The sequence below is a fragment of the Mobula birostris genome, chromosome 5, assembly GCF_030028105.1.
Source record: "Mobula birostris isolate sMobBir1 chromosome 5, sMobBir1.hap1, whole genome shotgun sequence".
Taxonomy (NCBI): Eukaryota; Metazoa; Chordata; class Chondrichthyes; order Myliobatiformes; family Myliobatidae; genus Mobula; species Mobula birostris.
The window spans coordinates 100,606,222-100,633,435 of record NC_092374.1 but is presented as its reverse complement, the minus strand read 5'-3'; the positions used below and the strand labels follow the sequence as shown (position 1 = coordinate 100,633,435).

At 42.0% G+C, this 27,214-nt stretch overlaps 1 protein-coding gene across 10 annotated transcripts in view; it reads right to left on the bottom strand.

Moving 5' to 3' along the window:
- The window catches only part of acadvl (acyl-CoA dehydrogenase very long chain), a 142,613-nt gene that overhangs the window by 74,017 nt on the left and 41,382 nt on the right, over positions 1–27,214 (bottom strand). For all 10 annotated transcript variants that reach the window (XR_011886060.1, XR_011886059.1, XR_011886058.1 and 7 more), the window contains 3 exons: positions 23,261–23,386; positions 17,340–17,538; positions 1,443–1,547 (listed from right to left, as the gene is read on the bottom strand). Coding sequence is in view for 7 of the 10 variants with exons in the window: in XM_072258535.1 (XP_072114636.1) it covers positions 1,443–1,547; positions 17,340–17,538; positions 23,261–23,386 (430 nt within the window). In the remaining 3 variants the exon portion in view is untranslated. The remainder of the gene's footprint in view (positions 1–1,442; positions 1,548–17,339; positions 17,539–23,260; positions 23,387–27,214) is intronic.

Sequence of the window (27,214 nt, the reverse complement as noted above, 5' to 3'; positions counted from 1 at the left end):
TAAAGTACAAAAGGAATAAAATGAGTACAAATATATAAATGCCAACATGCATTTACAATGTGAGCAGCATTAGAAAAAGAGGTTTAAAATGTTTACAGTGCAGTTCAGTCACAAGGGTAATAGATACATGGGGTTGGGGGTGTGTGGGGGCTAACTAGAGTAATTGATCAGATTAACTGCCGGAGAAGGGAAGAACTTTTAAGATAGTGCAAAAATTATGTTTTAACAGCCCTATAGCGTTTTCTAGAAGGGAGCTTTTAGAAAAGGCAGTTCGCATGTTGGGTTATGCCTGCAATGGTTTATTCCTGTCCATCTCTTTGTCCTGGACATATACAAGTCCTGCACTGATGGTCAGTAGTCAATGACCCCTTCAGTCCACACTGTTATGTTGTTTATTCCCACACAAATCAATGCTGCTGCCAGTCTGATTACTTATCACATTTGCTTCATGTCAGTACTTGCTATGTGTTCTGTTGTTGCTGTTTCCTGGTCATAGAAAGTCTAGTGCATACTGAACTGTTAGTCTGTCTAGTTCTATTGACCTACAATGGGACCACAGCTCTCCATACCCCTTCCATCCATGTACTTATCCAAACTTTTCTTAAATGCTCAGAGCATTTGATGGCTCTGGGCCTGTACTTGCTGTAGTTTAGAACGAGGGGAGATTCTCATTGAAACCTACTGATTATTGAGAAGTCAATTTGTAGCAGATGTGGAGAGGATGCTTCCTATAGTGGTAGAGTCTAGAACCAGAAGGCAGAGCCTCAGAATACAAGAACGTCCATTTAGAATAGAGATGAGGAAGGTGGTGAATCTGTGGAATTCATTGCTACAGATAGCTATGAAGGCCAATTCATTGGGTATATTTAAAGTGGAAGCTGATAGGTTCTTGATTAGTAATGGAGTCAAAGATTACAGGGAGAAGGCAAAAAATGGGGTTGAGAGGGATAAATCAGCCATGATTGAATGGTAGTGCAGACTTGATGGGTTGAATGACCTAATTCTATTCCTATGCCCTATGGTCTATATGTTGCAATCTGCATGCAGCACTTCTGCTGCCAGCTACTTCCACACTCTCACCACCCTTTGAATGAAGACATTCCCCCCCCAGGTTCCCCTTAAATATCTGCATTGTGTTGACGAAGTCCTGACGAAGGGTCTCGGCCTGAAACGTTGACTGCACCTCTTCCTGGAGATGCTGCCTGGCCTGCTGCGTTCACCAGCAACCTTTATGTGTGTTGCTTGAATTTCCAGCATCTGCAGAATTCCTGTTGTTTGCATTGTGTTGGCCATGCTTTAACTAGGACTTTGTTAGCAGACAGGATCCCAGAAATGCCTGACTAGTTTCCTTTGGGGAAAGCTCCTGTGAGCAATGAGGTGGGGAGGGGGTGATCTGCAACCCCCTGGTGATCAACTGGCATTCCTGTGGCTGTTATCCTCACCTCTGTCACGTACTGCAGCAGTGCCATGTGGGCAACCTTCTCCTGGATGGCACCAAAGTTGTAGATCTTGTTCCCAAACTGGGTGCGGTTTGCAGCGTGGTCAACCTAAAGGGCAGAAATAATCTGAGATTACTGCATACATCCACAGATCAGATTGAGTGTTATTCTGTAATGCTATTGGAGTGCTTCCATGCCAAAGGAAAGGATAAGGGGGATGTCAGAGGTAGGTTGTTTGTCACGTACCCCGTGACGGGTTAAAGAACCAGTAGAAATAGAAAACACATTGGAGTCTGCTATTGCTATTCACTAATACTATTTAATAGTAACTATGCAATAACAGTGATATAAATTCAGATATATTAAACAGGTTAGCAGAGATTATATGTATATAAGTGTGGAAATATATGAAAACCAAGCTTCTTCAAGCTTAGGGGTAAATAGATACAGTCTTACAGTGATATGTAAAGTTCAGTTCAGTTCGTGGTATGGAGTTGAGTGGTGATGGAGAGAGAGAGAGAGAGAGAGAGAGAGATTTGTAATCCAGGGTAAATGTCGAAAGAAGGCAATTACATCGATATTCCACAGATTCCATGACAGCAATACAAAATAACAATAGTAGTAGGTTTTATTTGCGAAGTTGTTCCACTCCACACACGAAATATCACCGACAGTGATCTTCAATGAATATCCTTTCAACACAAGTGGTACCACACCCAAATTCAGCTACGGGTCATTCCAAAGTGGTGGCCACAGGATACTCAAACAGAATCCACATATGGATTATCACCAACAGTAGCTTATCACTAAGGGGGCCCTCTTCAAGGGAATCAACCCCAAATGCACAACGTGATAGCCACTTATCCAGTTCCACGACATACAAAATAACTCCAACAGTGATTTGCCACAGGGGTGCCTTTCTTCAGTGAACTACCACACCCAAACAAGGGTAATACACAAGTGAGCTTCACAAAGGTACTCCCCTCACCAGAGAACCCACTCTTGTGGATTAACTACGTGACAGTCACATCTTCGCATTCGAATGGAACTCAAACTCACCCTCACGGGCTACTTAGAGAGAGAGTCCAAACAGTGACCTCTTTGTCACTAGGTTTCTTCTGTTTCAAACCTCTCTCTCCTCTCTTCTCTTCCTTTAAAGTCACCGAATGTGACCACAAAAAAGGAGACCGTCTTCTGTAGTAAAGTTATCAACCCAGGCGAGGGATGGACACACTGTTAACTTCCCACCGGACACACCTTGTCCACACTGCGAGAGCCACTGATCGATCCTCCAAAAAACCCACCTTTCTGTAGGCACAACAAACTCATACAGTGTCCAAAATCATATGTCTGTGTGTCTATCAGCTGATCCTCTATTTATCTCAGTATGCTGAACACCAGCTGTAAGAACACAGAAGCTGGCAGTGTCCTTGCAAAAGTGTAAGCATGCTGCACAGAAACCATAAAACCATCTCAAAGCAGTCTTCGCCTCTCTCTCTCTCTCTTAATAACAAGGTGCTTGTGTTGAACAACTCGCTTTCTTTTTAAAGGTATAGTCCATAAAAATATGACCCCTTAGGGGTACATAACATGTTTTACAGATTCCCACTGGAGGCAGTTACATGTCCTAAGGGGTAGTCAGAGGATACAGAAGTAGTCGGAGGGCATTCATGATTCTTGGGGGAGGCGGTAAGTGGCACCCTAACTTGAAGCATGAGATCTGACTGACTGTTAGTAGAACATGCACTTGTAAAAAAAAAAGGCTGAGGCTCCGGAACACAGGAAGAACCATCGCTCTGCAGGCGGTGAGCACCCATCATCACAAATGTCTGAAACTCGGCAATCTCATCCGACCTTACCAACCTATTGGGATATATAAATTAGCAACCAGGGTGCCCAACAGTTCCCATCGACTCACGGCACAGAATGAGTTCATGCAACTTAACAGCTGATTAAGTCAAACAGGTTGTGTAACGACACAGCGCTGGCTGGAACCAAACAGTGAACCTGCCAACCCCAAGGATACTTCTTGAGGTGCTCAAAGCAACCTCAGTTTCATCTGTGCAGTCAAGAACCATCTTTGGGGATAATGAGACCTTATATGATTGGTCAATTGTGCTAACTGGAATAGTATAAAGGTAACACTCACAACACGCTGGAGGAACTCAGCAGGTCGGGCAGCATCCATGGAAAACATTGACTGATCTTTTCCACGGATGCTGCCCGACCTGCTGAGTTCCTCCAGCGTGTTGTGAGTGTTGCTCTGACCCCAGCATCTGCAGTTTATTTTGTGTATAGTATAAAGGTAGCTTGTTGAACACCAGCTCTATCCCAACCAACATTCAGATTCCAGTCTGAAAACTTTTGCTGTTGTGATTGTCTTCACCTTTGCCTTGCTGTTCCTTTGTGTGCCGCTACCATCATTCCATCCATGTCAACTCCCTGCCATCATCAACGTCCGTTAGGTATTCCCAGTTTGTGTTAGTTTTTTATTTTAATTTAACCCCATTAATGATGGATAAATCCACAAGTCTGAAGGCACTGAAACCTTGAATTCTAATCCTGCTAAGAAACAAACTACAAAAGTGTGTCAATACAATGTTACATACCTGCAGTATGTTTTATTCTGTTCCCATCAGATCAGTGACGCCCCGTATGTCTTATATGTAATACTGTACCATCTAATGAAGCCATGAAACCATCGAGATTGCAGGAACACTTTCGTAAAAGACACCCTGAAAAGGCTACTTATGGTATTACCCAGTTCCAGAAGATGAAGGAAGCATTTGAAAAGCGTTACACACTCGAGTCATCTGCCAAGAAAGTGAAAAATTACCTTGATAAAGGTCTCATTGCTTCTTATAACATTTCCAAAATGATAGCAAAGTTTGGAAAATCTCATACAATTGGTGAAACACTAATAATGTCTGCCGTATCAGAAGTGCTCAGAACTGTTCTCACAATGGATACCAGTATCTTAAAACTAATTCCTCTGAGTAGTAACTCTGTAGCTTGTTGTATTGATGAAATGAGTGAAGACATTGAGTATCAACTCCAAAAAACAATATTTGGGCTACAACTGGTTGAATCAACTGTGCAAAATGACGAGGCATTGCTAATGACATACATACAGATTATCAAAAATGAAAATGTTTATGAAGAGATTCAGTTTTGTAAAAATTTTAAAACAAGTATCAACTGAGAATCAATCTACGACAAGCTCAAATGTATATTGAGGATAAAAGTATTCCAATTAGGAACATGATTTCTTGTGCAACAGATGGAGCATCATATATGAGAGGTCATCATGCTAATTTGTCTCCAAATGTGGAGTAGGAGGCAGTGTTCCCCTGCACTTGCCACTTTAATCCTTCGAGGGAAATACATATAGGACACTGAGAAGAATAATCAGCGAACTGCATGGTTATGCACTTTGGTAGAAGGAATAAAGGCATACACTTTTTTTTTGTAATTTATTTTTTATTGAATTTCATCATCAAACATTTCCACAAGATGTATTTCAGATACTGTACATATATTATATAATTATATTTGTCACAACTCTCCACATAACATTTATCTGAGGTATACACTTATAGAGGGGAAAGAAAGAACAATCGAAAGAAGAAAACTATGTACAGAGTAGGGAGTGATTTTTTTTGACAACATATTCATTGACTTGTGAGAATAAAATCAGGCCTATGAGGTGTTATGTAGTTAAACCATTTTTCCACTATGAATAAAATTGTTCCAACTTATGATTAACAGATGCTGTTATCTTCTCCATTTTGTAAATGTCCATTGTAATTTCCATCCATACATTTAAAGTTGGGCTCTCCTGTGATAACCATTTCCTGGTAAGGGTCTTTTTACCAGCCACCAGCAGTACATTCATTAAATATTTATCTCTTTTCAACGATTCTTGAGGTATATACCCAAAATATACAGTCTTACTCTCTAAGGGTATTTCACATTTAAAGATGTCTTGTAGGGCATTATGTATCCTACTCCAATATTCTTTGATAACGGGGCATTCCCAGAAAATATGATAATAGTTTGCATTTTCATTACCACAATTTCTCGAGCAAACAGTGGGGTTACTATCATAATGGGATTTCTGAGAGGGTGTAATAAAATATCTTATCAAGTTTTTCCACCCGAACTCCCTCCATTTCCATGAACTGGTACACTTCCATTGATACTTCCATATTATTGTCCAGTCTTCCTCAGATATTATTATCCCTCTTTCCTTCTCCCATTTTGTTTTAATGTATGAAGTCCAATGTGTTTTAAGATTTGACATACCCTTATATACGCTTGAAATGATTCTACTACTGTTGTCTGAATTAGATGCTTTTCTAAATAGCTCTATCAGACATGTACTTGCCTTGGTTACATTTTTAACCATCCTATTAACATACTGTCGCATCTGTAAATACCGGTAAAAGTCTTGTTTTTCTAGTAAGTGTTTCTCTTTGAGTATTTCAAAACTGAATAGTGTTCCTTCTTTCGTTATATTGCAAATAGCTGTTATTCCTTTAGCTGTCCAGTCCTTAAATCTAGCATCCAGTTTATTCGGTGTAAAATCCGAGTCATATGCACACCATTTAAGAATTGCAATGTCTCTCTCTAGTTTATATTCTTTTATAATAGTTTTCCATATTTTAAGAGTCCATTTCACCCACGGGTTGTCAATATTATTTATGTAACTTTGTAGGTTGTTATCAGCCAAAATTGCCTGTATGGGGATGGAAAGTATCCTCTCCTCAATGTTTTTCCATTGAACGACATATGATGGGTTGCACCAGCATATCACAGCTCTCAACTGTGCTGCAAAATAATAATCTCTGAGAGAAGGTAGGCCCAATCCCCCCTTTTCCTTGGCTAATTGCAAAGCTTTGAGATGAACTCTAGGCCTTTTACCTTGCCATATATATCTTGATAGCATCTCGTTCCATTCATTGAATTGATTTTGGCTAACCTCTATTGGTAGGGTCTGAAAGAGATATAGTAGTCTGGGCAGTATATTCATTTTAGTATATTCAATCCTTGAACTGAGACCAAGAAAAGGAATTGGGTTTCACCTTGTTATATCTTCCTTAATTTTTTTATATATTGGCTGATAATTGTATTCTGATAATTTTGCCAAATCTTTTCACATAATATGCCCAAATATTTGACAGACTGTTTGCCATGCCCAAGGATACCTACTTTCAATTTCTCTTGGTGGGTTATAGTTAAATGAAAGTAGCTGGGTTTTATCTATGTTGATCTTGTATCCTGATAATTAGCCATATTGTTCAAAGGATTGCATCAATTTAGGTAAAGAGTATGTTGGTTGCCCTAGATAGATCAAAATGTCATCCGCGTAACAGGCCAATTTATGTTCTGTCCCTTTAATAGCAATTCCCCTGATATCTTCATTTTGTCTGATGTATTGAGCTAATGGTTCCAGATATAATGCAAAGAGTAGTGGTGACCATGCACAACCCTGTCTCGTGTCCCTTTCTAGGGTAAAACTATTAGATAAATATCCATTGATTTTAATCCTGACAGTAGGATTGTCATATAGTGCCTGTATAGTTTTAATAATCGCGTCATGTAGACCAAAACTATGTAAAACTCTGTAAATTCCAATTAACCAAATCAAATGCCTTTACAGTGTCCACACATCACTATTGCTTCAATTTCATTTTTTAAATATAATCCATAATGTGAAGTGTCCTTTGTATATTGTCTTGTGTTTGGCGTTGTTGTATAAAACCTGTCTGATCATTATCTGTATCAGTGTGGGTAGAAAATCTTCTAATCGTTTGGTCATGATGGAGGTAAATATTCTATAATCCACATTCAGAACAGATATTGGACTAAATGACCCACATTCCATTTTATCCTTGCCTTCTTTCAGTATAGCTGAGATTATCGCCTCCTTCCAGCTGGGTGGCATTTGCGCATTTCTTAGGGCCCAGTTCAGTGTGGGGAGTAAAACAGGAATTAACTCACTTCTAAACTCTTTATACCACTCTGCCGTATATCCATCTGATCCTGGTGACTTGCTTAATTTAAGCCTACTAATTGCAGTGTTTAGTTCAGCTTCAGTTATGTCAGCAGTCATTGTTTTATTTTGTTCTTTGCTTAAAGTGGGTAACTCTAAATATTCAGGAAGGTGTCAATTTGGGTTGTGCTTCCCCCTGGAACTTTGGAATATAGAGTTTTGTAAAACATTTCAAAAGCTTCTTGAATTTCACTTAGCTTATTTTTTTTATCACTTTTGTTCTCGGATCCCTAATTCTATGAATTGTATTTTCTGCTCTCTTTGTTTTCAGTTTCCACGCCAGTATTTTCATTGATTTAGATCCACTTTCATAGTGTCTCTGTTTCAGAAACATTAATTTTTTTCTAATTTCTTGTGTAGCCAAACTATTAATTTCATTCCTAATTTTTAAAAATTTCCTCCAGTGTATCCTGTGCCAAACTCAATTTGTGTTTTTTTTCTAGTTCCTTCAGCTTATTTTGTAATTCTTCTAATGTTTTATTCCTTATTTTTTTTCTTATATGAAGATATTGCTATAATTTTCCCTCTTCAGACAGCCTTCAGAGTATCCCATAGAATGGGAGGTGAAACCTCTCCATTATCATTGAATTCTAAGTAAAGACCAATTTCTTTTTTAATTTGTTCCTTAAAATAGGGATCATTGAGTAGACTTGAATTTAGTTTCCAAATAGTATCCTTTGGTTGTAGGTCAAAATCAACAGATAAATATATAGGTGCATGGTCACTTACATCTATTGTCCCAATTCCACTGGTGATTATTTTGTCTCTATCTTTTCCAAATGTTATGAAATAGTCTATTCTTATATATATGGAATAGGGGGCAGAATAATGAGTGTAATCCCTTCTGTCGGGGAAAAGGTCCCTCATATATCAATTAGATCAACATCTTCAAAAAGAGTGTTAACTTTCTTATGTAAGGACTTTGTTTTAGAAGTTTTTCTATTGGAAGAGTCTAACTTCGGTTGTAATTTTAAATTTAAGTCTCCCCCACATATCAAGAGACCTTCTGTTTCCATTACCATAACATTAGTAATTTTCTGGAAGAAACTAATATCACTTCCTGGGGGTGCGTATATATTCAACAAAGTAACTGGATTTCCATCTATATTCCCCATACCAGAATATATCTGCCCTCCTTATCTCCCATTTCGAATACTTTTTCAAAATTTAGCTTGCTTGAGATGAGAATAGCAACCCCTCGTCTATGTTCTGATTTATATGAGGAGAAAAATAAATTAGTGAAGCCCATTCTCTTTAATTTTCCATGCTCATTATCACTTGTGAGTTTCCTGTAAATATACTACATGGGCTTGTTCTTTTTCATTTTTGAGAGAATTTTACTGCGCTTCACTGGATTCAACAGCCCGTTGACATTAAAAGAAATGAATTTTACTTTGCCCTTAGCCATGTGTATTTATCTGTTAGTATATCTTTGAAATTTGCAGAATATTACTTAATCGGTTTACTCCCTGAACAAGTAAGAGCCAAGAAATGCAAATAATTAAAAAAAAGGTAACGGAGGGTTCTCTTCATGACCCTGGGTTGAGCTAGAAGAAACATCTAGCCGTGTGGGTAGCCCCTCCTATTTGTGAGTTGAGGGCCCCCACTGCAGTACCTATAAAAGTAAGTAAAAAAAATCTATGTCCATTACACAGAAATGATTTCCCTGTGTATTCCTCCCATGTATATATTCTCAATTAGGTGGAGAAAAAGGAATGAGTGAATGAATTTTTAAAAATTGAGTAATATAAAATCCACTTTATAATATGTATTTATCGAAATAGGTATATCACCCTCTATTTTTGCTTCTGTTTAGTTTCTCAGCACTTTTAAAGTTAGCCAAACCTTATGGCTCTTCTGGAGAAGGTGAGGGCTGTCCTCAGAGAACAGCAATCTCTTCTCTTTCAGAGAAGCAGATATCCTTCTCTCGTCGTGCTCCCGTCCCCTGCTTGGGAAATAGTTCTCATACTATTTCCCAGGCCAATCGGGATAACTGCTCAGCCAGACGTTCCCTTGGTTTGACCACGCTAATGGGCAGTCCTCTGTTCTTCATGTCTGTAGTCACCTCTTCCACCGTCTGGTATCCCCTCTTGGTAAAATACCCTCAGTTTAGCAGGGTACGGGGTTTGGAATTTAATCTTTCCTTGCTTTAATATTCTTTTGCTTTGGAATATTCCTTCCGTTTCTGTAGGACTGCTGGGGGGTAATCATGAACTTCCTGTTCCAAAAAACCCTCTTCTTACCCCAGGCCCTTCATAAAATCTCCACCTTGCTCTTGAATCGAAGGAATTTAAGTACTATTGAGTGCAGTTTACTTTGTCTGTCTCTGGAAAGCTTCAGAACGAGTGAACGATGCGCCCTTTCAATTTCAATCTCCATAGTCTGGGGAATCTGCAGTGCTTCCCGCAGCAGCTTTTCTACAAAGTCCATCATCGACAATCCCTCCGCTCCTTCGGGAACATAATAAATCCTGATATTTTTCTGTTGCAATCTTCCCTCCTGGTCAAGCAATTTACTTTCTTGTTGATTCAATATTTTTATCGTCTTACTTAGTATCTGTTCAACGTTTTGCACCCGATATTACACCTTCTCAATTCGAGTCTCTGCCACCGCTATTTTCTGATTGACATTGGCAAGCTCTATCATTGAGTTGCTGTTTTATATCTTTTTGGACTTCCCTTATCTCTTTCAAAATCCTTATATTTGACGCTTTGCCTGAACGAGGCCCTGTGTCAGCCTCGTCGCCACGCGCTGCCCCTCTCTCTTCCATAGGCTCCGCAGTGATGCTTTTTTAAATCTTTTTCCCCATTTTTGCCCTCCTTATCAATTCAGATATTTTCAAAAGATCTTATGTTTGATGGATTAATGGGGCAAAATATGCGTTTTTCCAGAGGAGCTGTTGACTTAAGCTGCCATTCTGAACGATGACATCACCGGAACTGGCATACACTATTTTCTAAACGGACAGCAAATTCAGAAATCTGAGCTGCAAAGGGACTAGTGAATCCTCGTGCAGGATTCGCTAAAGTTTAACTTGCAGGTTGAATTTGTGGTAAGGAAAGCAAATGCAAAGTTAGCATTCATTTCAAGAGGACTAAAATATCGAAAAACTGAATATAATGCTAAGGCTTTAGTCAGACTGCGTTTGGAGTACTATAAGCAGTTTTGGACCCCTCATCTAAGAAAGGATGTGCTGACATTGAAGAGGGACCAGAGGAGTTTCAGAGAATGAAAGGGTTAACATATGAGGAATGTCTGATGGCTCTAGGCCTGTACTCACTGGAGTTTAGAAGAACAATGGGGGAATCTCATTGAAACTTATCGAATATAAGAAGGCCCAGATACAGTGGACATAAAAAGGTTCTTTCCAATAAGGGGGGAGTTTAGGACTATAGGGCACAGCTTTAGAATATAAGGATGTCCCTTTAGAATGAGATGAGGAGGAATTTCTTTAACCAGAGGGTGATGAATTTGTGGAATTTATTGCCACAAATATTGGGTATATTTAAAGAATTTATTGCCACAAATGAAGTCATTGGGTATATTTAAAGCAGAGTTTGATAGCTACTTAATTAGTGAGAATGAATATGTAGCTTGAGCAGTGGTGCAGGAGGGAGGGTTTCAGATTCTTGGGGCATTGGAACCGCTTCTGGGGGAGGTGGGACCAGTACCAGGACGGTCTACATCTGGGCAGGGCCGGGATCAATATCCTGGGGAGATTGTTTGTTACTGCTATTGGGGAGGTTTTAAACTAATATGGCAGGGGGACGGGAACCCACACAGAAAAGAAGAGGGAAGTGATGCAGAGACCAAAGCTAGAGTTAGTGAAGAAAAAAGTAAGAGTAGGGTGCATAAAAGTAAAAAGCAAAAATCACATAGGTCACTAGATTCTAAAGGGACAATGAGTATAAGGGCACTTTATCTAAAATGCCCGTAGTACTAGAAACAAGGTTAGTGAACTTGGGGCACAGTTCAGTACCAAGGCATATGATTTAGTGGCCATTACAAAAACCCGGTTGCAAGGTGGAAATGACTGGGAATTAAACATCCAAGATAGGCAGGAAGTCAGAGGAGGTGGGGTGGCGCTCTTGATTAGGGATGAGATCAGGGCGATTGTGAGAGACGATACAAGACCTACGGAGCAGAATGTTGAGTCCATCTGGGTAGAGATTAGGAATGGTAAAGGGAAAAAAAAAAATCACTGGTGGGTGTTGTCTATAGTCCCCCTAATAAAACTATTGCAGTGGTAGAGCCAATTAACCAAGAAATAACTGAGGCTTGTAAGAACGGAACGGCAGTTGTCATGGGGGGTTTTAACTTCCATATAGATTGGGTGAATCAGGTTGGTCAAGGAAGTCTTGAGGAGGACTTCATAGAATGCATCAGTGATGGCTTTCTTGAGCAGCATGTCAGTGAACGTACAAGGGAAAATACCATCTTAGATCTAGACCTGTGCAATGAGACAGGTAAGATTAACCATCTTGTAGTCAGGGATCATAGAAGAATTTCGCATACAGATGGAGGATGAAATAGTTAGATCTAAAACTAGTGTATTATGATTGAACAAGGGAGACTACATCGGGATGAGGGAGGAGTTGGCTAATGTGGATTGGGAGCACAGGCTATTTGCTAGGACAGTTGAGGAACATTGGAATATTTCAAAGAGATTTTTCAAAGTGCTCAACAAAAGTATATTCCAATCAAAAGTAAGGACAGTAAGTGTGGATAACTAGGGAAATAAAAGATAGTATCAAATTAAAAGCTCATGTGTACAAAGTCACAAGGAGTAGTAGGAGACTGGAGAATTGGGAAAACTTTAAAAAGCAGCAAAGAACAACTAAACAAGAAATAAGGAAAGGGAAGATAGAGTATGAAGGTAAATTAGCACAAAATATAAAAACAGATAGAAAAAGTTTTTATAAATATATAAAGCGGAAGAGGGTGGCTAAAGTCAACACAGGTCCCTTGGAAGATGAAAAGGGGAAATTGATATTGGGTGATAAGGAAATAGTTGAGGCATTGAACGACTATTTTGTGTCGGTCTTCATGATGGAGGTTATATCTAATATGCCAAAGAAGGATGTTATGGACAAAATGGGAGGTGAGGACCTCGATAAAATCACTGTCACTAAAAGAGATAGCGATGAGCAAACTAGAGTCCCCTGGTAGATGGGATGCATCCCAGGGTGCTGAGGGAATTGGCGGAGGTTATAGTAGATGCGTTGGTAATCATTTATCAAAACTCTCCAGGCTCTGGGCAGGTCCTGGCAGATTGGAAGACAGCAAATGTCACGCCACTTTTTAAAAAAGGATGTAGGCAAAAGACGAGCAACTATAGGCCAGTTAGCTTAACATCCGTAGTTGGGAAAATGCTTGAAGCTGTCATTAAGGAAGAAATTGCGAAACATTTAGAAAGGAGTGGTTCCATTAGCCAGACGCAGCATGGATTCAGAAAGGGCAGGTCTTGTTTGACAAACTTACTGGAGTTCTTTGAGGACATAATGAGTGCAGTGGCTAGAAGGGAATGGGGGGGATGTCATATACTTGGATTTCCAGAAAGCGAGAGTGGATATCAGACCACTGGAAAATGATGCTGGAGAGGTAGTAATGGGGGGACAACAAAATAGCAAATCAACTGAATAAGTATTTTGCATCAGCCTTCACTGTGGAAGATATTAGCAGTATGGTGGAAGTTCTAGGTGTCAGAGGGCATGAAGTGGTGTGAAGTTATCATAACTAGAGGGAAGGTTCTTGGGAGACTGAAATGTCACCTGAACCAGATGGTGTACACCACAGAGATCTGAAAGAGGTGGCTGAAGAGATCATGGAGGCAATAAAAATAATCTTTCAAGAGTCACTAGATTCTGGAATGATTCCAGAAGACTGGGAAATTGCAAATGTCACTTCACTGTTTAAAAGAGAGAGAAGCAGAACAAAGGAAACTATAGGCAAGTTACTCTGACCTCGGTGGTTGGGAAGATAATGGAGGTCTCAAGGTACTTGGAGGCAGATGATCAAATAGGCTTGTAGTCAGTATGGTTTCCCCAAGAGAAAATCTTGTCTGCCAAATCTGTTGAAATTCTTTGAAGAAACAAGCAGGATAGACAAAGGAGAACCGGTTGATGTTGTGAACTTGGATTTTCAGATGGCTTTTGACAAGGTATCACACATGAGGCTGTTTAACAAACTACAACCCCATGGTATTACTGGAAAGATTCTAGGATGGATAAAGTAGTGGCCGATTGGCAGGAGGCAAGGAGTAAGAATAAAGGGAGCATTTTCTGACTGGCTGCCAGTGACTAGTGGTGTTCCACAGGGGTCTGTGTTAGAACCAATTCTTTTTACGCTATATGTCAATGATTTGGATGATGGAAATGATGGCTTTGTTGCAAAGTTTGCAGATGATATGAAGATAGGTGGAGGGAAGGATAGCTTTGAGGAAGTAGAGAGGCTACAGACAGACTTAGTCAGATTAGGAGAATAGGCAAAGAAGTGGCAGATGGAATACAGTGTTGGAAAGTATATGGTCATCCACTTTGGTAGAAGAAATGAAAGGGTTGAATATTTTCTAAATGGAGATAAAATCCAAAAATCTGAGGTGCAAAAGACTTGGAAGTGTTTGTGCAGGTTAATTTGGAGGTTGAGTCCGTAGTGAGGAAAGCAAATGCAATGTTAGCACTCATTTCAAGAAAACTAGAATATAAAAGCAAGGAAGTAATGTTGAAACATTATAAAGCAGTGATGAGACCTCACTTGGAGTATTGTGAGCAGGTTTGGACCCCTTATCTTAGAAAGGATGTGTTAAAACTGGAGAGGGTTCAAGGAGGTTCACGAAAATGATTCCTGGATTGAATGGCTTGTCATATGAAGACCATCTGATGGCTCTGGGCCTGTATTCACTGGAATTCACTAGAATGAGGGGTGATTTCATTGAAACCTTTTGAATGGTGAAAGGCCTTGATAGAGTGGATGCGGAGAGAATGTTTCCTATGGTGGGAGAGTCTAAGACAAGAGGATACAGCCTCAGAATAGAGGGTGTCTTTTAGAATGGAGATGAGGAGGAATTTCTTTAGCCAGAGAGTGCTGAATCTGTGGAATTCGGTGCCACAGTTAGCTGGGGAGACCAAGTCTTCATGTATATTTAAGACAGAGGTTGATAGATTTTTGATCCCTGAAGGGATACAGGGAGAAGGCAGGAGATTGGGTCTCCAGAGGAAAATTGGATCAGCCATGATGAAATGGTGGAGCAGACCCGGTGGGCCAAATGGCCTAATTCTGCTCCTATGGTCTTTACTGTTTGTGGGAGCTTACCATACAAAAAGTAGAAGCCACCTTTCTTTTAGTGAACAAGAGAAAAATCTGCAGATGCTGGCAATAATGGCTGATCTATTTCTCTCTCAGTCCCAATCTCCTGCCTTCTCCCCTGGTGGACTCAGAGATTTCCAGATATTGGTCCACCATCTCAGAGTCCTGTCTTGCCATTCCGCTTCTCCCTATGCTGGCCATCTTGACTCTCCATTGTCAGTCCTGATGCATGATGTTGACACAAAGTGTCGACAATGTCTTCAACCGATGCTGTTCGACTCACAGTGTTCTTTAGCAGCTTGTGTGTTTGGTCTGTTTATCCAAAGTCAACCTAGAGATGTGGCTCAACCAGCTGTAAAGGGATTTATGGAGGTGAGGCAGTTATTGATGTCAGATGCTTTTGCCTTTGGGGCCTTACCATCAGGAATCAGCTTTGGGGGCCAGGTTCTTGGTGTGGATAGAGGAGCTGTGAATTGGACAGGATTCTGAGATGGTGAGCCAACATCTGAAAATCTCTGAGTCCACTGGGGCCAGTGTCTGGGAATCCATGAGTCTGCTGGAGGCTAAAAATGGCCTGTTCTGGGGTGAGAGGACCATGTATCCGTGTAGGTGGGTGGGAAGGAGGGAGGAATAGGCCTTGTTTTGCTGTTGTTGCTTGGTATGTTCTGCTTTGCTGTATTCAGTGTTGTTCTACTGAACACTGTGGGCATGCTATGTTGGTGCTGAAATGTGTGACAAATTTGCAGGCTGCCCCAGCACATCCTTGGATGTGTTGGTTGTTGACACAAATGACACATGTCACTGTGTATTTCCATGTACATGTGACAAATACACTGGAATCTGAATCTGACTGAGGAGGATGGAAGAATACAGGCAGGTCTTGGTTCTTACTAAGATCTGCTAATACAGCCACACCTACCTCATCACTCTTAGACCTTACGCAGTTTTGACCCGAAACATCTACATCTCCCACAGATGCTGTCCAACCTGTTGAGTTCCTCCAGTAATTTGCATGTTGTTCCAGATTCTAGCATCTTCTGCTAAAAGCTATTAAACTCTTGATATTTTCAAATATTAAAAGATATTCACAATTACTGTTGGAAAAAATCAGGTTTTAAAAACTAATATCAACGTTGTTAGAAAATGAAATCAAAAATACTAGAAAATGCTAGGTAGTTTTGAGAGTAGAGAGGCTACAGAAGGACAGAGATTAGGAGAATGGGCAAAGAAATGGTAGATGGAATACAGTGTCGGGAAGTGTATGGTCATGCACTTTGGTAGAAGAAATAAAAGGGTAGATTATTTTCTAAATGGAGAGAAAATTCAAAAATCTGAGGCACAAAAGGGCTTGGGAGTCCTTGTGCAGGATTCTCTAAAAGTTAACTTGCAGGTCGAGTCTGTGGTGAGGATGTTAGCATTCATTTCAAGAGGATAAGAATATAAAAGCAAGGATATAATGTCTCCCTTCTCCAGCTCGTATCCCTTTTGCCAATCAACTTTCCAGCTCTTACCTCCATCCCTTCCCCTCCTGTCTTCTCCTATCATTTTGGATCTCCCCCTCCCCCTCTCAAATCTCTTACTATCTCTTCTTTCAGTTAGTCCTGACAGAGGGTCTTGGCCCGAAACGTCGACTGTACCTCTTCCTATAGATGCTGCCTGGCCTGCTGCGTTCACCAACATTTTTGTGTGTGTTGCTTGAATTTCCAGCATCTGCAGATTTCCTCGTGTTTGCGTGATGTAATGTTGTGGCTTTATAAAACAGTAGTGAGGCCTCACTTGGGAGTATTGTGAGTAGTTGTGGGCCCCTTAGAAAGGACGTGCTGACATTAGAGAGGGTTCAAAGGAGGGTCATGAAAATGATTTCAGGATTGAATGGCTTGTTATATGAAGAGTGCTTGATGGTCCTCAGCCTGAATTCACTAGAATTCAGAAGAATGAGGGGTGACCTCATTCAAACCTATCAAATGGTGAAAGGCTTTGGTAGAGTGGAAGTGGAGAGGATGTTTCTGATGGGCAAGTCTATGACCAGGGGACAGTCTCAGAATAGAGGGGCATCCTCTTCGAATGGAGATGAGGAGGAATACCTTTAGCCAAAGAGTGCTGAATCTGTAGAATTTGTTGCTGCAGACAGCTGAGGAAGCCAGATCATTGGGTATATTTGAGGCAAAAGCTGTTAGATTCTTGATTGATCAGGGCACGTGGACATATGTGAAGAAGGCAAGAGATTGGGGCTAGGAGGGAAATAGATCAGCCATGATGAAATGGTGGAGCAGACTCGATGGGCCAAATGGCCTAATTCTGCTCCTGTATCTGATAATCTCATGGTCTAAAACCTTAAAAACAATGGAGTGCACTTGTTAACTCATAGCTGCAAGCAAGCCTCTTCGTTAAGCTCACTGTTTTGTGTAACCGCTAGGAAACGGTAGGGAGCTGATCCCCCATAAGTGGGCTTCATGTCCACCATAATTCAAAAAGAACTTATTTAATATGACCAATAGTCCATTAGCAGTCACTGAGCAAACAGGATCGAGAACACTTACAGCCCGGCTAATGACTCCTTTCATCGTTCCAGAGAGGGCAGCTGCCATGCCGAATCGCCCATTATTCAAGATGTTCATTGCCACCTTGAACCCACCACCAACCTCGCCCAGGACATTCTCAACGGGCACCTTCACATTGTCAAAGTGGACCTCTGCTGTGTTTGATGCTTTAATCCCCATCTTCTTCTCTGGAGGGCCACTGAAAGACAGGTGCAAAAAAAAACAATCTCTAAGTCCCTGGCCTCCTCCACTGCCCCGATGAGGCCACACTCAGGCTGGAGGAGCAACAACTTGTATTCCATCTGGTATCCTCCAACCTGATGGCATGAACATTGATTTCTTAAACTTCCGGTAATTGCTCCCCACTCCTCCACAGTTTCCTTCACCAGTCCCCATTCCCCTCTCTCACCTTCTCCTTACCTGCCCACAACCTTCCTCCGGTATTCCTCCCCGCTTTCCTTTCTTCCATGGTCTTCTACCCTCTATCAGATTCCTCCTTCTACAGCCCTTTCACTAATCAATTTCCCAGCTGTTTACTTCCCCTCTCCCTGTTTCACCTATCACCCTGTATTTATTCCTCTCCCCCCCCCGCCCCACCTTCTTGCTCTAACCTCATCTTTTTTTTCTCAGCCCAAAACATTGACTGTTTACTCTTTTCCATAGATACAACCTGGCCTGCTGAGTTCCTCCAGAATTTTGTGTGCATCTCTCAGTAAGAGACTGGTGATGCACATAGGCAGAGTGGCCTAAATCCTCCTCCATTCTCTATTGCCACCTGGGGAACCATGTGCAGGCTCAGCTACTATACTTTATCAAGGGTGGTCATCAACTATAACTATGCCAGGGAGGAGTAGCTTCAGTTCTATGGATAGATTGGGGATCTGGGGCTTTCTCCTCACAGCAGGTTCAGGGAGGTTTCATGGAAGCAATGGGAATCAGGAAAGCTTGGTAAGGACATTAAAAATTAGCTCTACATATACATCAATACAGTGAAAAGTGTTGCTTGCATCAACAACAAACAGTCCAAGGATGTGCTAGGGGCAGTCTGCAATTGGTGCCATCATTCCAGTGCCTCACAACTCACTAACCCATATGTCTTTGGAATGAGGGAGGAAACCAGAGCATCCGGAGGAAACCCACATGGTCACGAAGAGAATGTGGCAGCGGCGGGATTTGAACCCGGGATGCTGGTGTTTGCTGTGCTGCCCCTAACTCCTCACTGCTGACACTGAGAACAAGCATGGTGTGCGTGTTCACTCGGCAGGACAACCAACTTTCGAGACTCAAGGGCCTGAATCCCCTGGTTCACATGTCACCATCTCTCCCTGTGTGTTGATCACTGGCAATATAAAGCATTACACGAGTTGCTATGCTGTCGTACCGCTGTTCTGCAGTGATTGGTTGTGATCAGAAATGTGCGAGCTAAGCAGACAGTGGGAGCAGATTGAACAGGAGCTTGTGGACGTAACTGGGAAACGCAGAATGAGGAAATGTGCTGGGTTGTGGGGACGAAGCAAGAGAGGGGGTTTTTTAGGGTGCTCACTCACAGTACTGGTACAAGGTTGAAGGGTTCCTATTTCTGGATATCATTCCCATGTAAAGAGCCACTGATGGCCTGGAATGTCAGACTTGGTCAGGATGCTGCTGACACTCAGAGCACAGAGCAGACTCCGGATCATAGGCTGACGTACAGGTGAGAATAAGAGGAATACATAACTGTACATTCTTGAGGGTGATAAGTGCTGCCTTTACCAGGGATAGTCACCCTGTAAGTGAAGTGAAATAATCTGGCTGAAGCAACACACACAAACTACTGGTCCTGATGAAGTCTCGACCCAGGATGTTGACTGTTTACTTTTTTCCATAGATGCTGCCCAGCCTACTGATGGATTGTGTGTGTTGCTTGCATTTTTCAGCAAACCATCTGCAGATTTTCTCATATTAATCAAGCTGAAGATCAGTGGAGGGAAGAGACCTGAAACTGTAATTTTCAATAAACTGATTAACAATGTGTACCACTGGGAGGGGGAAAGTGCACAAACTTTTATCTGAGAATCCCATGGGGAGATGGAAATCCATCCTGTGCAGTGAATTGTAGACAAGCTGTGATGGGGATAGAATACCTGATTATACCCTCCAGGGCATGAACCAAGGACACTATCCTCTCTCTGATCTTTGGGAACAAGATATCAATTTCAAGTAGTTCTGTATTAAACCACAGCTGATCCTTGGGGGCCTGTAACTGGTTGGTTTTCCCCCAACCAGTTCGGCGGGGGGGGGGTGGGGAGAGACGATATTTCACCCACACCCCTGCAGCATTTTGGTTAGTGTCTGCGGAGGATGGTCCAGCACAGTAGCCTGCAAATTTAACTGCATTCTAGAATAAGAAGTCCACATCAGTGAAGATCACTGTGAAGGTCAGATGTGTGGGGCAAGTTGGTTTCACAGTGGTAGGTACCTGGAATGAGTTGCCTGGGCTAGAGGCATTTTAGAGCAACATAAATGGAAGGGTATGGACAATATGCAGACAGAATGGATTATTTAGACTAGTTTAATTAGTTCAGCACATCGTTGTGATACTGTTCTATGTTCTAAAGGTTAAAAGATAAAGATCTGCTTTAATCAGCGCATCACATCAGAACATACACTGAAATGCATCATTTGCATCAAGGATGTGCTGGTGGCAGCCCTGGGTCGCCATGCTTCTGGCACCAACATAGCAAGCCTAACCCTTACTAACCCTAAACTGTACATCTTTGGAATGTGGGAGGAAACCACAGCAGCCAGAGGAAACTCACATGGTTGCAGGAAAGAACGTACAAACAGCAGTGGAAATCGAACCTCAATCTTAACAGTTGGTACTGCAAAGCATAATGCTAACCGCTATATTGCCATGTTTAAACAAATGAATTGTCATAAAAACCTCAGGTCCACTCACTGTCTCACTTAATGTTTCTCTTATTTCTTTTCAAGGTGGATGAGGTTCTGTCATAGATCCTGATCTAGAGCTACATTCAAACTTTAGTTCTTTACAGCAATGGGACCTGTTCATGTGGCTCACCGACTGGTTATTTCTTGTTATCCCAAGGACGCAGCCGAGAAGACAAGAGCGCCTTCAGGGTTCCAAGACTTTGCAGCCTTGGGGATGAGCCGATTCAAAGCTAAGTGAAGCATTGCAGGAGAACATGGAACATCAGGAACAGCAAATCAACTGTCAGAGACTCTGTACTCAGCAAATCGCACTCTCCCTATCTCGTTGGCGGGATTTTATCTCCCGTTGCTAAGTGACGTGTGTGTGTGTGTGTGTGTGTGTGTGTGTGTGTGTGTGTGTGTGTGTGAGAGAGAGAGAGAGAGAGAGAGAGAGAGAGAGAGAGAGGGAGGGAGGGAGGGAGGGAGGGAGGGAGGGAGGGGGAGAGAGAGAGAGGGGGGGAGAGAGAGAGAGAGAGAGAGAGAGAGAAAGAAAGAAAAGGGGTGAAGGAGGGAGTGCGCACCTCTGGTATGTTGAATTGTTGGGTGAATATTTATTTTTTGTTGTATTGCAGATCATTTCTCTTGTTGGCTTTCCTATTACTTGCTTGGTGGGGGGATGCTTTTTTGCTGCAGTAAGTGGGGAAATGTGGATGCTTTGCCATTGCTTGTGTGTGGGAGGGAGTGAGTAGGGGGGTTCCGGAGTTCTTTTTTTTACTGTCACTTATTTTTGGGGGAACTCTTCTGTGTTAATGGATGTCTGCAAAGAACAAGAATTTCAGTTTGTATATTGTATACATTCTCTGCTACGAAACGAGCCTCAGGACTTGCACCACCAGGTTCAAGAACAGTTATTACCCCTCAGCCATCAGGCTCTGGAACAAAAGAGGATAACTACACTTATCTATTGAGATATTCCCCACAAGAAATGATTTCACTTTAAGGACTCTTTATCTTATTATTTCATGCTCTTGTTATTTGTTGCTATTTATTTAAATTTGTATTTGCACAGTTTGTCTTCCACGCTCTTAGTCTTTCATTGATCCTTTTTATGGTTACTATTCTACAGATCTGCTGAGTATGCCCGCAAGAAATTTAATCTCAGGATTGTATGCGGTGACATCTATGTATTCTGAGAATGAAATTTACTTTGAACTTTAAGATGAAATGAACTCTCAAAATGTATTTATCTTGTTGATTTGAATTTTTATGACTAAACAGAATTTGGGGCATGGAAGCAGAATTTATCACTGATGGTCTGGTATTAAAAAGGTTAAGTGAACCTCTCAAAATGTAACATAAATGTACAGAAATCTAAAATATAAATCACTGCATTCAGTTGGCATTTATGTTACATTCAGAAGTAAATAAAAAACATAACTTTCCCGCAGCATTCTGCTTCACTTAGAAGAGTTGATTAATGTTCGGTTTAATAATGAGTTTTAGCTACTAGCAATGAAAACCAGCTTTGGTCTTTGAGTGCAAGGGGAAATCGCCATCTGCTGGCATACTGATATATATTGCTTTTTTGCAGTTACATTGAGAGGTGGCTGCTACTGTTGTTCAGATTCATTTCCTTATTACATGTACATGGAAACAGGCAGTGAAATGTGCCATTTGTGTTAACAACAAACACACTCAAGGATGTCCTGGGGGTAGCCCACAAGCGTCGCCATACATTCTGGCAGCAAAGTTCAGCAGAACAATACAAAACACAACCAAACAGAATATACCAAGCAACAAAACAACAGCAGTAAGCCACGTCCCATTCCTTTCTCTTTCACACACACACACGCCCTAATGAGAAGACTTCAGGGTCGGAAGATGCTGCATTCATGATATACTCTGTGCTCTGAGTGTAATCTGGGCACCGAGACAGCTGATTCTAGCCCTGCACTACAGCAGAAGAGGACACTGGGCTGACAGGGTCAGGATTCACACCTGACAGAAATTACAAAGGGATTCCACATGATTTACGAGGACGTTGCTGGAACTTGAAGACCTGAGTTATAAGGACAGGTTTAATAGGTTAGGAGCGCAGGAGAACGAGAGGAGATTTGATGGAAGCACTTAATCAAAATTAGGAGGGAATTAGATAAGGTAACTGGAAGCAGGCCTTTTCCACTGAGGCTGGGTCAGGTTAGAACTAGAGGTCATAGACTAAGGTTGAAAGGTCAAATACTTAAAGGGAACGCAAGGGGAAACTTCTCCACTCAGAGGGTGATGCGAGTGTGAATCGAGCTGCCAGAAGAAGTGATAGAAGTGATACATTTAAAAGAGATCTGGACAGGTACGTGGATGAAAGGGGCATGGAGGGTTTATGGTCAGTTGGATGATGCAGAATAACAGTTTAGCACAGACTAAATGGGTTGAAAGAGCTGTTACTGTGCTGCAGTACTCTGGGACTAGAACTTCAGAGGGGAGCTCCAAGACCAGAGGAACACATGGTATTACATCAAAATGTATCCTTATAATGAATGCTCATGCATGCTCACCTGGTCACACCATTGAAACCCTCTCCATAATGATCGTGAACGTGTACCCAACTGGTCACATTACTGAAACCCCTGTCCACAACAATTGTGAATGTGTACCCACCTGGTCACGTTGCCGAAAGCCCTCTCCACAATGACCGTGAACTCATCTGATCACACCATCAAAACCCTCTCCACAATAATAGCGAACGTGTAGCCACCTGGACATACTACTGAATCCCCTCTCCACAATGATAGTGAACGTGTACCCACCTGGTCACGTTGCCAAAACCCCTCTCCATAATCACCATGAATGTGTCCCCAACTGGTGACACCGCCGAGACACCTCTCCACAATGATCGCGAACGTGGACCCACCTTGTCACCCCATCTAAACTCCTCTCCACAATGATCATGAACGTGGACCCACCTGGTTACACTACTGAAACCGTCTCCACAATGAACACGAACATGTACCCACCTGGTCACACCGCCAAAACCCCTCTCCACAATGAATGTGGTGATTCTGTCCTTCACTTCGCCGCTCCTCTCATTTTGCATGGGTACCTTTGCAAAGACGGTGAAGATATCGGCCAGCCCACCGTTACTGCCAGAATAGACAGACCTGGTTACAGTATGTTGTTCACTCTCACAGATCAGAGCTAAGCCAATGTTCTTTAATAGCTACAGACTCAGGGATAGGGTACCTTATCTATTGACAGCACTCTCGAGAGAACACGTTGGGAGAGATTCAAGTGCCAATGCCCCCTTGCTAATGCAGTGTCAATAGGTCACTACACACATTCTAATTTAACAGAGAAATCTCTCAGCAAGTAAAAAGTAAGAGAGTGGCTATGAATTACACAGAGACAGAAGGTGCAGGTCCACCTGCAGTACACCACACACACCCTCTGTTAGCTCCGTGAATGGTACTCATAGTGTGCACTAACTGCCAATTAAATTCACCACCAGGAAGCTGAACGTTGCCAAGTGACAATGCAGTAATTAAATTAACCCCAGTCAGTCTGCAACAAGAACAATGCAAACTGTTCAATCGCGTGCCTACATTCTGCTGAGAAATTTCTTCACAGAATTTAAATGCAAATACCATTATTTTCATACATTTTGTTTTTTTCTCCCCCTTCAATCCAGGTTTCCCGTTTCTCCTTCTTTCCCACTTGACTGTAATCCACCAATTTCCCTTCCCCATCATGCAGTGGTTGAGCCCTTCAACCATCAGGCTCCTGAACCAGTGTGGATAACTTCACTCACCTCAATTCTGAACAGGTTCCACAACCTATGGACTCACTTTCATGAACTCTATAACCAACGCTCTCAGTAGTAGCATTTATGTATGCACGTATTTATCTATTTTCCAGAGTTAGTCTTTTTTTGCATATTGGCTGTTTGCTAGTAACTTTTCATTGACTCTATTGTATTTCTTTGTTCTACTATGAATATCTGCAAGAAAATGAATCTCAAGGTCGTATAGACATACTTTGATAATAAATTTACTTTGAACTTTGAAGGCTTCTGCTTCCTCAATCCCCTCAAGTGTGCTGTATAGTCATTGCTATGTGTTGTCCTCTGGAGCTCATTCCACAGTGGTCAATGGACTGAACTGTGGAGGCTGTGTATAATACACTGACACAAGTGAACAGTAGGGTACCGAGGAGTATGGTGGTACACAGGCTTCTGGGAATACAGATCCATAATTCCTTGAAAGTGGCATCACAGATAGACAGGTAACCTTTGGCACATTGGCCTTCACAAATCAGAGCATTGAGACCTGTCCTGATGAAGGGCCTTGGTTGAAATGTTGACTGTTTACTTCCCTTCATGGATTTTGCCTGACCTACTGATTTCTTCCAGCATTTTTTGTGCATTGATCTCAACTTCCTGTGTCTGTTGAATCTCTTGTGTTTCGATGTTCAGATGTTATGTTGAGGTTGTATGAACTTTAGTGAGGTTAAATTTGGAGTATATTGTGCACATCTGGTCACCCACCTGCAGGAAAGATATCAATGAGATTGAAAGAGTACAGAGAAAATTTACAAGGATGTTGCTGATTCTTGAGGACCCAAGTTATTGGGACAGTTTGAATAGTTTAGGACTTTATTCCCTGGAGCGTAGGAGAATCAGGAGAGATTTGATGCAGGTATGGGGTATATAGAGTAAATCTAAGTAGGCTTTTTTTTCTCCACTGATTAGAACTAAACATCATGGGTTAAGGGTGAAAGGTGAAACTTTTAAGGGGAACCTGTGGGGGAACTTCTTCACTCAGAGGGTGGTGAGAGTGTGAAAATGAGTAAATGAAATTAAAACAGATGGACAAAATAATTGGCATGATGCGATGGACTTATGGGCCATTTCTGTGCAGTACCACCCTAGGACTCTATGTGTTATAACTATGAGGACAAGCTGCAAGATACCACCCTGGTGCCAATGTTGCTCTCTCACCTCACAACTGCAGCGTCCACTCTACCCACTGATTCACTAAATAGAGGAAATACTGTTCACCAGAAACCCAATTTCCCTCGGGATCAATAAAGTATATCTATCTATCTACCACACAACACCTTGAGCCTTCCTTGCTGTGCAGGGTCACAGAATCATAAAACACTGCAGCAGAGAAACAGGCCCTTTGGCCCATCTAGTCCATGTGGAACTGATATTCTGTTTAGTCCTATCAACCTGCACCTGGACCATTGCCCTCCATACCCCTCCCATCCATGTACCTACCCAAACTTCTCTTAAGTGTTGAAATCAAACCCACATCCACCACTTCCACTGGCATCTTGTTCCACATTCTCACCACCATTTGAGTGAAGAAGTTCCCCCTCAAGTTCTCCTTAAACATTTCACCTTTCATCCTTAACCCATGATCTCTAATTCTAGTCTCAACCAACCTCAGTGGCAAAGACCTGCTTGCGTTTACTCAATCTGTACCCCTCAAGATATGCCTGAGGACTTTAGGGATGCCATAATTGTTCCACTGTTCAAGGGCTCACTGCGGCAACTTCCAGGGCATCTCTCTCCTGTCTGGCGGGGAGAACCTTAACTTGCGTTATCCTCAACCGCTTGATCGCCAACATATCAGAGGCAAACCTCCCTGAGGCACAATGTAGCTTTCAACCAGGTCATAGTACTATTGACATGGTTTTCACCATTCGTCAGATTCAAGAAGAGCGTACTGAACAGAATTTGCAACTACTTGCCGTCTTTGTGGATCTAACCAAAGCCTTTGATATGGTCGATGGGGAGTTCCTGTGGCAAGTGCTGTCAAGATTTGGGTGCCCATGTGGTTTCATCAATCTCACCCACTTCTTCCACCATGAAATGAGTCGACTTGCTCTGTCAAATGGGGAGACTTCGATGTCATTCAGTATTTCGAATGGTGTGAAGCAAGGATGCGTACTGGCACCAGTACTGTTTAATCTGTTCCTCATATTCGTACTATACCACACATTTAGCAGTGTATAATGTGGGACATACATGGAGTATGGGATGGACTGATCACTTTTTGACTTGGGTCGCTTGAGGGACAATTTAAAAACAATCAGTAATCTCATTCGAGAAGCCCTATATGCTGATGATTGTATCCTTATGGCCTACACAGAAGCCGATCTTTAGCTGCGTGTCGATAGATTTGCAGAAGCCACTAGTCTGTTCAGCTTCACCATCAGCTTACAAAGGACTGAAGTCCTGTCCCAACCCAGTCCAATGTCTACTGCCCCTGCCCCATCCATATGTATCGAAGGTACTCAGAACAGTGGAGGAATTCAAATACTTCAGAAGTGTTTTTTCTAGTGATGGCTCCCTAGATAAAGAAATCAGTGCCAGGATTTGTGAGGCCAGCCAAGCCCCCAGGTGCTTACGTTCATGTGTGATGAACCAACATAACATCTGAAAAGCCACGAAACTCAAGGTGTACAGTCATCCTTGGCAGTCCATTATACGACTGTGAAACCTGGACCATATACAGAAGGAACCTTAAAATGCTGGAACCCTTCCATACACGTAGCCTGTGATCAATCTTGGGGATCCGTTGGCAGGACCGTGTCACCAACCTGGAAGTCCTTGAAAGAGCAGAGAGCACAAGCATAGAAGCAATGATCCTGCAAGCCCAGCTTTGCTGGACAGTGTAGCTTAGGTGCATGGAGGATTTCAGAGTACTCAAACAATTGCCATCTGGAGAGCTGTCGCAAGGAAGAAAAGACAAGGGGTGACTTCGTAAGAGGTTACAGGACTGAGTAAATGCCAATCTTGCACATGCTGACATTGCACCTGAGCAGCTCGAGTGGAGTGCTCGGGAATGGATGGCATGTCCTGGTAATAATAGCCTCCAACAACTCCAAGAATAGTCGCCATGCAGATCTAGTTGCTGCTCGAAGGAGGAGAAAAATGGCCACATCAGTAGCTCCAACCATGCTGG